This window comes from Nothoprocta perdicaria, unplaced genomic scaffold, assembly GCF_003342845.1.
Source record: "Nothoprocta perdicaria isolate Ctin4 unplaced genomic scaffold, notPer1 scaffold_26, whole genome shotgun sequence".
In the NCBI taxonomy this organism is placed as follows: Eukaryota; Metazoa; Chordata; class Aves; order Tinamiformes; family Tinamidae; genus Nothoprocta; species Nothoprocta perdicaria.
Genome location: NW_020455488.1, coordinates 5,439,983 through 5,451,372, shown reverse-complemented (window position 1 = coordinate 5,451,372; position 11,390 = coordinate 5,439,983). Strand labels below are relative to the sequence as shown.

At 51.4% G+C, this 11,390-nt stretch overlaps 1 protein-coding gene across 1 annotated transcript in view; it reads right to left on the bottom strand.

Annotated features, from left to right (window-relative positions):
- The window catches only part of ADAMTS7 (ADAM metallopeptidase with thrombospondin type 1 motif 7), a 50,703-nt gene that overhangs the window by 37,608 nt on the left and 1,705 nt on the right, over window positions 1–11,390 (bottom strand). The window contains exons 2-6 of the mRNA XM_026040639.1: window positions 10,109–10,461; window positions 6,035–6,218; window positions 2,961–3,157; window positions 1,892–1,975; window positions 947–1,071 (exon numbers count right to left, since the gene is read on the bottom strand). Of these exons, the coding sequence (XP_025896424.1) occupies window positions 947–1,071; window positions 1,892–1,975; window positions 2,961–3,157; window positions 6,035–6,218; window positions 10,109–10,461 (943 nt within the window). The remainder of the gene's footprint in view (window positions 1–946; window positions 1,072–1,891; window positions 1,976–2,960; window positions 3,158–6,034; window positions 6,219–10,108; window positions 10,462–11,390) is intronic.

Genomic DNA, 11,390 nt, shown 5'->3' with positions numbered 1-11,390 from the left:
GGACAGGGTGGGCGCTCTGGGTGCTGCAGGACACGGCTGAACCAGTATGTGAAGATGCATGGCCATGGCCAAACAGGAGCACATACGGACACATCCCAACGGCTTTCCACAGCAGCACGATTTATGACCTTTTCCTTCCCCTTTACTCTCTCAGTATCCCCGGCATGTTAAAAAGTCTGATTAATGGCAAACGCAAGCCAGCCCGGCTGCATTTATTCCACTGTATAAATAAAGCTGATGCTGGTAAAAATTAAGCAGTTACTGCATTTCTTGGGGAATTACATCCCGGGCGTGCTGCGGTCTGAGGCAGAGGAGCTCCAGCCACCCAGGAAGAACAACCTCATTGAAGTACAAATCCTTAAGTGTCTTATTTCTGCTACAAAGCAGATCTCCTGAAGAAGATAAAGCTGTTGTGGTCTGTGAAGCAGTACACAAACAAATAGGATGCTGCCAACAACCAAGCTGTTGCAGCCTGAAACCATCAAACTGCAAGGTATATAAACTTGGCCGGGGAAAAGAATGTCATTAATCTTCATGGGAGGTTAGGGGCCTTCTCTAAGACTGCTTTGCAAGTCCTTGCATTAGTCTGCAGGGAAAACACGAGAGTTCATCCCCGTGTAAATATCCTGAGAGGTTCAAGCCATGCTGGGACTTGGCAATAGGGTCATGGTGAAAGTCTGGTTTGGAAGCTGTCCCCAGGTTTAAACCTGAAGCCTGAGACCAGTTCCAGCCATTAAGGCCCAGCAGTCTTCAGATTCCACGCTGTTGTCTTACCACRTGTGTGGGCACCTGGTACAGGGCTTGGATACCGGGAGTGATATTTAAATAGATCCCACTAAGATATGCATCTAGCTACCTAGGTGTCCATGTTCCTCCAGCTATCTGAGCCATCTCTAATGGGTAAAGTAGCAGCTGAAAGAATAGAATTAGCCCATGGACACAATACCTCGTGAGCAGGACTGCCACATCGTGATGCAATGGATGGGAATCTCCTTTAATGTTGATGCTTTTCTGCCATTTGCAAAAACTTTTCAAGGTGTTGTCTGCATGGTGGGAGATTTTCAGATCCTCCTGCCAAAAGGATTAAAAGTCTGCTGTTATATTGCTGTTGGATGTGTCTGGGTTTCAGGATGCAGTGGAGAGGGCTCTGATCTCAGGCACATTAGAATGAAACCAGACGTAACTGCCAATCAGATGGAATTGCTCCATATTTATAAGCTGTAAGTAGGGTGGGAATCCAGTTCTTTTCTACTTTCTTTTCATCTGCGATTCAACCGAAACCTTATATGATCTAATAGAGGGGGTTAGGAAACACTGCGGGAAAATATTCCACCCTGACTCATGTGCTCAGGGAAGGATGCAGCTGGAGAGCCACGCTGGACAGCTGAGCGGCTTCAGGCACCCTGAGAAGCATCTCTGCAGCTGGGAAGCACAAACAAGCAGCGTTTCACATCCCGCGGCCAGCGCTACCGCCCGGGATACTCCTGCGGGAGCTGCCCAGCTCTGGGACGCAGCGGAGCGCTCGGCGTCGGCCGCACATAGCCGCTGCCCCAAACCAAACAGCAGCACCGGCGGCACTGGGTGGCATCCAGTACGGGGTGGGAAGGAGGATATTGTGATGTGAAACCACCAGAGTAATGAGTGATTCTTTTTCTAAGAATCAGACTCCACAGTTTGTCTGGCCACGGAATCCCCTAACCGGGAATTGAGAGGAATCCCCTAACCGGGAAGGCAGGAATTGAGGCACCAGGTCTGCAGTCACCATGCACCAACACGGCACAAAAGCKCTCCCAGGCTCTCCCAGGCTCCCAAGGCCAGCTCTCTATTTATCCCATGTATCCCGGGGGTGGCGGAAGGCATGGAAATGTGAGTCACACTGTTTACTTCTTACCTCCTCCTCCTCCAGCAGGATGAGTCGCACGATAGCAATGTTGATGGGGTTCCCAATACTGGCGTGATGGAAGAGACCTGCCACCTGCAAAAGGCAAAAGCCAAATAAACAAAGCCCAAAGGAAAGTCACCCTCCGTGACAGCGCTCCCGGTACCTACATCTGCAGGGCAACAGAGCTCAAAGAGGAGCTACTGGAAGCTGTTGACAACAACTCAGCATCAAAGTGAAAGACAAGACCAGGTGCAGATTTGGACTGAGGTATTTGCAGTGCAATGATATCTGTATTTGAAATTAATATAATTTCTGTAGCACGCTGAAATTCAACCAGAAATGCCTGAGGAACACCACAGCTTTCCCTCCATCATGGATGTKTTTGACCTCCCAAGGGAAGCCTGCTGTCTGCCAGTGCATTCACCACCTCGGAGAAATCCAGGGATGCCACCTCGAGGTGCTCTGCCAGCCCYGTCCCCTTTCCTGGCCATCAGCCTAAGCCCTGTTCTGAAATGCAGGTTTTGTGAAATGCAACGCACTCCCACAGCAGCACAAGGGTAGACAGATTACCCCAGATCACGCTAGCTTATCTGGTGGTTTTATGGCGTTAGCAAATGCCCGTTCATTTTGGATGCAGGCCATCACGTTCACTTCAGCCGACCCGAGCAGAACTCAGGGCCGTGCTCCCGACGTGACCTGTTAGCTCGTTAACACACCAAACCACGCAGCTTCCAAYGAGGTCTCCAGAGCGACTCGTCTTTGAGCACCACCATGAGCTGCTGAGGAATTCGAATCCAATTATTGTAATTAGCTCTTAAAGCCTGCCTATAGCTGTTAGCACCAAATRCCACGTTTCGGAGCCAGCAATACAGCTCAGCGATAATCTGATGCTGTGCTTGCCTAGGGGAACCTAGCTRTCCACAGAGGCACCTGCCCAGGAGAGCACAATGGGGGCATGGACGGCCTCTTTGGTGACACCCCTACGATGTCCCACCAAGGCCGAGTCTTGCAAAGGCCAGTGGCCTTCACGCCTGCGGGCCGTGACGGCCGGATAGGCATCGAGAGCGCCAGGACTCACCATGTTCATCACGGTCAGCACATACTTCTCTATATTCTCGCTCCCATGGTATTCTACCATCTTGGTGTCTGCCACCACCAGCGTCTCCACCCACTTCTCCTTGCTGATGGAGCGCTGCTTTATCCTTCTCCTCCGCTGCTGCTTCTGTTCCCATCTTTCCCTCCGCTTCTCAGACCTCTCCAGATTCTCCTGAGATTCTGAAAGATTGAAGGGGAGGAAAAACACTTTATGTCCACAAAACTGGTAAAATATCACCAGAACATTTTTTCCTCTTTTTTGAATTAAAGAAAAAACAGTTAAGTATTTGGAGTAAATTCTCAGACTGAAAGAAGGTTTGGAATATCCCATGAGGGACATGAAGACTCCATCAGACACGGGGATCTCCAATGCAGCACACTTTGGTTTGAATTGATATATGAATTTACAGGCAGGGATGCTTGGACCCACGTGCTGAGCAGCAGTGCCGAGCCTCACCATTTATGATTATAATCACRCAACTAGGTTTTTTGCCAGGGAAAAGCAGTTTCCCAGCACAATAAATTCCATGCCCCAAAGCTGGACTGGTGTCTTGAGCCAATGCCAAAGACCATAATGTGTCCTGAGCAGGGCTGGGACATGAGGGACTACACAGAGGCTTCCCAAGCCACACGGAGGCTAAATCCCAGTTCCAGGCTGGATCCCTATCGCTTGTCACGGGAGTCGTACCCGAGCAGAAACAACAAGGACATTTATCAGGCTGGAAAGGCGCCTGAGGCCGGAGGAGAACATGGACATTCCTAACCCAGACGAGCAAACGGGATTTCTCATGCAGAGACTTTTCCTATGACGCTGCTTCAAGACCAAGGTCAGGGTCAGTCCCAAGCTGGGTAAAGGCTTTATAAACCRCATCACACACAGTGGGAATTGCTTTTATGACCAATTTCTAAGGGTTCGGCATTACTGTGCTAACAATGGACTTTTACATTTTATGGACTATACTGTACTTTAACTTTGAAAGAGTGTTTTATCCTCTAGCCTGAAAAATCCCAAGTATCTAGATAATTTGACGGATTGCTAATACCAGTGTGACAGTTTAATCAAAACAAGTTCCTTGGAGCTTGTTTCCCTTGTGTGTGCAGCTGCTGAGCTTTGTTCGGGATGCCAGGATCCTCTGCAGAGCAGGGGTGCAGGAGCTTCCCTGGATACCAGAGGATTTGCATGGCATTTTTGCTTTGAGATCCCTCTTAAACACTTCCTCAGCCGTACACATAGGCTCGCACTATGCAGCCCAGCCTAGCGACAGAAACTAAATACCAAGGTCAGACTAATACCGTCTGGCTGGGGGGTGTTTTGCAAAGAAAAGCAGCAATGTGTCAATACAAAATGAAAGACCTGAAGTAATACAAATCTTACAGACTCGCTTTCCTTTTCAGGGTGTGCACACCCATCTACTGATCTCTATTGCAGCAGAGATTCACATGCATTACAAACTGGCTAGGATACTATACCCAGCAAAATTCATGTATAATTAATAGACTTCAAAGTCTAGGGGAAGCCATTATGATTATTATCATAGGCTAGAGAAGTTCAGTTCACTTAGATTAACAGAAGGATGCCTAAAGATGATCTGATAATAGAAGAAAGGCTTTCTGAAAGCAGAGCTCCAAGAGATAAGCAAAACCTAATGCACTCGCTAGAAGATGCAGCTTCACAGGTTCAGACTAGAATTAAAGCACCTAGCAAGCTGCAAGGAGCTGGAAAACACCAGTGAGGATGTGTGAACTACTTGAAATCTTTACAGCAGGATTTGGAAAATTTTCCACGCAATTTGCTCTAGATAGATGAGATGTAAGCAGCATGCTGTGCCTTGGAACAAAAAAACCCTATCATCTTCCATCCATCCTTTCCAATTTTACCCCATGGACACTCTGTTGTGATTCTGTTTATCTGGGAACGATTTGGGATGATGCTTCCTACAGATGTGCAGCTTGCTCCTTTGCACCAGACCCGTGGGCAGCCCTGTCRCGGCTCTGCAGGGACGGTGACACCCGTGGGAGCAGGAGGCTCCGGCACTGCCAGGGAGGCACCTGGATAGCGCTCCAGCTTCCCTGAAAAGCTATGGATTCATGGTTACGATCTGCTCCAGGCTGTTCCCAGGTAGAAAATGTACTCTGCTCTCTCCTCTCTTGTCCCAGGAGTTCTGCCTGAATTTGCATTACATGAACACTGCTAGTCAGGCGGGTCAAGGTGAAACCTTGGATCCACTGGTGTAAATGGGAATTTTGGTATTCAGTTCATGGGAGAGGAGATTTTACTCTGAAAGCCCCATCTCCTGGCAGGCCATAAAAAGAAGTCTGCAGGGAAATGAAACCAAATACTCAGCCTCTCCATCAGAGATGCTTGCAGCAGGGCCAGGAGGAAACATGACAGCAAGAGGCTGTGGTTCAGCATGCACTGGAGTCTTGTGTCTGAGAAACACAAGCAACTTCAGGAGGGAAAAAAAAGGCCTGTGCTCTAAAAAATCTTGTGACTTACGGGACCCAGGCATGAATGCTGCAAAATCACTGCTTGGTGATAAGCAAGCAAATTTTCCTGACTTGCAGTTTGCAACAGTGGTCAGCCTTCCCATAACAGGAATGCTTGTGGAAACACTCACGCTGGCCCTTCTGGAAAGCCGCCTGTCCCCAGGAGGGGCTCTGGCATCCGGGCGTACCCCTACTGTGCACAGGACTCCATAAAAATCATGATTTCCCCACTCAAAGCTCAGGGTTCAGTTACTTCTCTTAGTGGTTTGGGGGTTTTGCTTCCAGCCTAAGTGGTGAGCGGGACTGTGAGCAAAGCTCACAGTCWCTTGCAAAGCTCAAATCAAGAGCAGTGTCGTTCATGGGTAAAAGTCGCACACTGAGAGCTTAGCATGGGGTTTAGGACTGGAGTTCAGGACTAACGTGTCTGCTGAGGGGACTCCGCACCTCAAGGCTTGGTGCTCTTTCATTTATGTTTTCGCTCTATGCTCCAAATACACAGAACTGAAACGCCGAAGCCTGGGACCAAGCTGCTACCGCCTCACTGCAAACGCAAGAAAAAGAAGACAGTACCTTGGACTCCACACGCTGCGCCCAGCGCGGGCTCCCGGCCGGCTCCCGGCGCCGCTCCCGCTCGGCCGCGCGCCGGGGCTTCCCGCTTGTAAATCCTGTGGGGCTGCGCGGAGCCGGGCGCGCCGGAGCGGCCGGCCAGYGGCTCGATGAAGTAGTCCTCGTCCTGGAGGCGGAAGACGCCTTGCTAGCRGAGAGAGCGAGAGCTGTAACCGAGGAGGCATCTGCACCGAGCGCAGCTCACGCCGCGAGGGAGACCGGCTTGCAAAACGGCCCGGAGAAGAACAAGTCTTCTCTACAGAGACTATTTGTACTGGTGTTTTGAGCTCCCAGAGAAAAGGGAACAATGTCATGGACTAGAGCTTAAGAAAGCAAAAAGCTACAGAGACCCCGGACACAGACTGTGAGGACTGGAAGGCCGCGTGACGCTGAGGAGCGTAGGGAGAAGCTGTGATGGGGAAAAGCCCCTCCAGGAACCAGAGCACAGCTCCGAGCATATCGTCATGGGCAGCCCTTTCTCCTCTGTGCTATCGTCACCTCCCCTTGTCCTTGCTGGAGAAGCTCTGCAGTGTGCAGGGAACCAGCCTGAGCACTGGCTTCAACCACCAGGTCCAGGGGACACCAGGCTGATTCCGGACACTTTCCATTGCTGGGTACCTTAGAGCAGTCACATGGATGTGTTTCGGTAAGGATTTCCTGCTGAGATGAAGCCCGTTGCTTCTGACCTTTGTTTGTTTTCCAAGCAGCATCACTCTGAGCCACTGAGTTACCAAATTCCTACGGCCAAACCTTGGAAAACTTTTAGGGAGGAGGGATCTGGAGGAGCACTTGATCAGGGCAGGAACTCAAATCAAGGGAAAGCAGCATTAGGGTGAGGAGCAACGCAGCCCAGGGAGGCTCTGCTATTATCATCTTTCCTCCAGCAGGAAATGAAATCCTAAAACTTTCTTTGGTTAATTATGAGCTCCCTGACCCCTGGCCCAACTGCAGCCCTGTGTTACGGAGGACTCCAGACCGCAGCTCAAGTACAAGCAGCTACTTGGAAACGCCGGCGTTTGCCCATCGGGAGTTCCTTGAAAGGACAGGGTTTCTGAGCAGGAGGAACTGTCTCGCCTGGTGCAGGCCCTTCACCCAGGGAGGCTGCTGCTGTTTGCAGCGCTTCATAGGTGCGTGTTGGGACGTGGGTCGGCTCCATGTGCTGTGCTGCAGCTCCGGCTGTCCCCAAGTCACTTGCTTGGAGCAGCCGCGGCCGAGCGCGGGGCCAGGCGCTGTGCGGCGCGACGGCAGCGGCGGAACGTGGCTCTCAGAGGTGCTAACGTGCCAGATTTCAACACGCCGCCCTGTCATTAGCACGAATTTGTGATCAAATCATCTTTGCACGATGAGCTGGCATTGCAAAGTGCTGTCAATAAAGCAGCCTTGGGCTTGAAACACAAGGTATTACCATCATGTATACGTGTAATATTCTTATACACCCTATAGCTCTACGCTCCCACCAAATAGGAACGTTTCCTGTTTACACTCTTAAATACTTGGCATGGCTCCAACTGGTGTGCGGTTAATTCCCTGTAGCGGAGCAATAGTGCGGGGATACATACTGTGTTCCGCAATTATGCAAGGCAGACACTGCAATATCAGCACAGTTTTCAGTAGTTTAGTGTGTGTCTGATAAAAAGTCATTATTTGAAGACCGAGTGGAGAAGTCTTAAAGCAATTCCCAGCTTTCGGAGCGTAGCGGTCATGGACCTGCCTCCGGCCCCTCCTGTAGTGCTGGCTAGTGCCTTTTGTGAGCTGGCAAATGCTCTTCCTTCTTTATAAATAATGTGAATCCTCAGCATTCACATTTTGTTTTTCCTTCTCAATATACTTTATAAACATGAACTACGCAGTCCTCCAAATACTATTACAAAAAGGACTGGAAGAAATATTACGTGGACAACAAATTGTTTAGTATTTTTTTTTCTTGTTCTACTACTTGAGCTTCATTTACAAAGAGATATTTAATTGCATTAATTAGTTCCTAGTATGTATTTCAAATTGACCTGCGTGGCCATACCGCAGCCCGTTCATTACAAGGAGTTTGTCTTTGCCTGGCTCACACTGTCAGGCTGATTTCTGCAGCCACGGGGTAGTGTTTGCCCTGCAAACATTCCCATGTGCTCCGAGGGCATCCGCGTGCAGATACCTCCGTGGCAGCGTTCACGACACTCTATATTTCTGTGTGCATTACAGCAATCAATACAGCTCTCGTACAAACATCCACCGAAATGTGAATCAAAAGGTCGTGGTTTCCTCCCAGATGCATTAGCCTGTTCTTCAGCCAAGTGAATGGGCCTGGCTATTTTCTGCAGCATTTATCCCTCTGAAAATGTGAGTTATTACTGTCCCAGCTTGCTAGATGGGGAAGCGGCCCACAGCCGCAGAGGAAGCCAATGCAAAGCGGGTGTCAGAGCTTGGACGGCGGCTCCCAGCCGTGGGCCAAGCTCCTTTCTCCCTCCCTGAGCTCTGCAGCCTCTCCTTGGCTGCTTCCTCTGGGTGGGAGACCAGCTTGCAGAAGTGAGGGCAGAAGTGCAAATGCGGAGACCCAACCCAACTGGCCAGTGAGCTGTGAAGCACAGGGAGGTGTTCTTCACCTCCTCACCTTGGATGCTGCTGGATTTGGTAGGAAAAGGGCAAAGCCAACACCCTCCAGGACACCCAGCATTTTGCATGCCATTCTCCGTGCCACCCTGATGAAGCGACCTCTCCTTGGCCTCTGCCTTGACCGCTGGACACTTGGAACGTCCCTCCCAGGCTCGCTCCATCTCTGCCAGCTTCTGCATGTGAAATACCAGATCAGATCTAGCAAACGGAACAGCTGAGGTCCATGGCCTTGGCACCTCCGCCTCACCACCACGSGTGGTAAAGGCTGGACTGCTCTTCTTGAGGCTTCATTGCTTCGGGATTCGTCCCAAGGACAGAGTTTCTGAGCTGGAGAATCTTTCTTGCTCAGCTAGGGAGGGATGCTGCCATTTGCGGGGTTTCCTAGGTGCATGTTGTGCATGCACAGTTACTTCTGCCCATAAAACCCCCTGCCCCTCCACGCACAGCACTGGCYGCTTGCTGAAATTCACACTGCGCAGTGCTGCACTTGCCAGCCAAGAGCAATGCTCTGTGCGGCCTTTGCAGGGCTCTCAATTAGCCCAGTGGCACGTGGTGGAATTAAATCGATGTACAGGCTCATTCTGTGCTTCTTGGAAACACATGCAGCTTAAAACGCAAACATGACCCCAAAGCTAATGTGAAGGCACTGGCTGCAGGGCAGCAGATCCCAGGAATCCCACACAYGTAGCCCCTGCCCAGGGCTGGAAATTGCCACCTCTCCCAGGGTCTGTGATGACATTTTTGCAAATGTCTAAATAATTTCAATCTCTGGGGGGCCTTGCTACCTGTGTGAGCCAGAGGCAAGCAAATGCATATACACATATTTAGACTAAAAGSTAAATTTTGCCTTGAGGAGTATGTGTAACAACAGAATTACTTGGGAAAGAGACTTGGGCTTACAGCAAGACTTACACTTCTAAATGTCAGAATCACATTGAGGACATTACTTTGCTTCTAAATCACTTGGAAACACTTTAATCCCCATTTTTTCTTGGATAATCTTAGCAGAGGTGAGTAGCCCATAATCCGTTCTAAGGAGTAAAGGAAGCAYGGGCTCAAAGTATGGATTTCCTGCGTCCCCACCAGAAAAGGCACCTTTCCCTTTACGCCCACATCTGGTTTGAGCTAGTTTGTCCTCACCACAAGTTGATTTTTTGCTGCTAACACAGAGCTTAGGTGCTCACAAAACACTAAGAAATTTCCCATTCTAAATGAACTCCTGTATCAGAAATACCTTTAGCCTTTGAGCACCTTTCCAAATGTATCTTACATAATCCTACACTTCCATGCTACGAGATGGAAGAGATATGAGAACTGCTTTCTCCAGGAAAGTAGAATTTGGGCAGAAACACAATTTTTGCCATTGCTTTCAGCAGAAACACTTGACCTCACTTGTACTATTACTCATCTATTACTCAACCCCGCAGCACCTACCAGTCCGTCGCAGGTGCTGAGCGCCGCCGGGCCGCGTGTCGGCGCCCGGCCCTGGACCTCCCCGACCATGTGGCAGGAGTCGGAGCCGCGGGGCCGGATCTGGGCGCGCGCGACGCCCCCGAAGCGCCGCTCGCTCACGAACCCCGGCGCCAGCAGGTTGCTGTTAAGGCTCAAGTTGAATTTCAGGGCTTGTCCTTTGTATTGCAGCTCATAAAAGGCGAGAAAATTGTTCCCGGGGGAAAGAGACCTCCTATGAATGGCTCGGTGAGACAAATCATAGGACAGGAACGACCCACTCTCGTCAACCTTGATGGGATGAACGATGTCGCTGTCGGAATTCCGCACAGCAGGATCTGTGAAGAAAGGGTTTCCGTGGTTACTTTCGGAGTTAATAATCTCTCTTTTCGAAGCCCTTCAGCCAGGTGCTGATGTCCCTAGGGAAGTCAGTGGAGGAACGTACCTAAACCACTACCTACCGTCCTGCYGTTGGAGCCGGTGCCTTTTGCCTGCTGCCCCTTCCCAGGCCTTGCAAGCACTAAGTGCAGAATTCACTGCATCCCACTGGAGCGAACCAAGCCCGAGGGGCTCAGGACGAGGTGAACTGCAGGGCAGAAGCACCGTTCCCTTCTGCCAGACACCAGCCACACGAGCTCCGGGCAGAGACTGTGTTCTGCATCCCAGGGCAGCTCCACATGGAGCTCTGCATCCCCGGAGCAGCACTGCCCAGAGCACTGCATGCCCAGGGCAGCTTCACACGGAGCTCTGCATCCCCGGAGAAAGGCAGCTCATGGAGCTCCGCATCCCCTGAGCAGCACTGTCTGGCACTCTGCATCCCAGGGCAGCTCCACACAGAGCTGTGCATCCCGAGGGCAGCTCCACATGGAGCTCCGCATCCCCGGGGCAGCACTGCATGGTGCTCCGCATCCCCAGAGCAGCTCCACACAGAGGTCCGCATCCCGAGAGCAGCACTGAATGGTGCTCCGCATCCCCAGAGCAGCTCCACACGTAGCTCCGCATTCCGAGAGCAGCGCTGCCCGGCACTCCACATCCCCAGGGCAGCTCCACACGTAGCTCCGCATTCCCGGGACAGCCCTGCATGGAGCTCCACATCCCCGGAGCAGCAGCTCACGTTGCTCCGCATCCCCGGGGCAGCCCCGCGCGCAGCTCCGCATCCCCGCGCCCACCCGCGCGTCCACCCCGCGCCCACCCGCGCGTCCCCCGGCCACGCACCTGGCTGCGCGGGCTGGTGCGTCGGCTGCGCGGGCGGCAGCGCGAGCGCGGC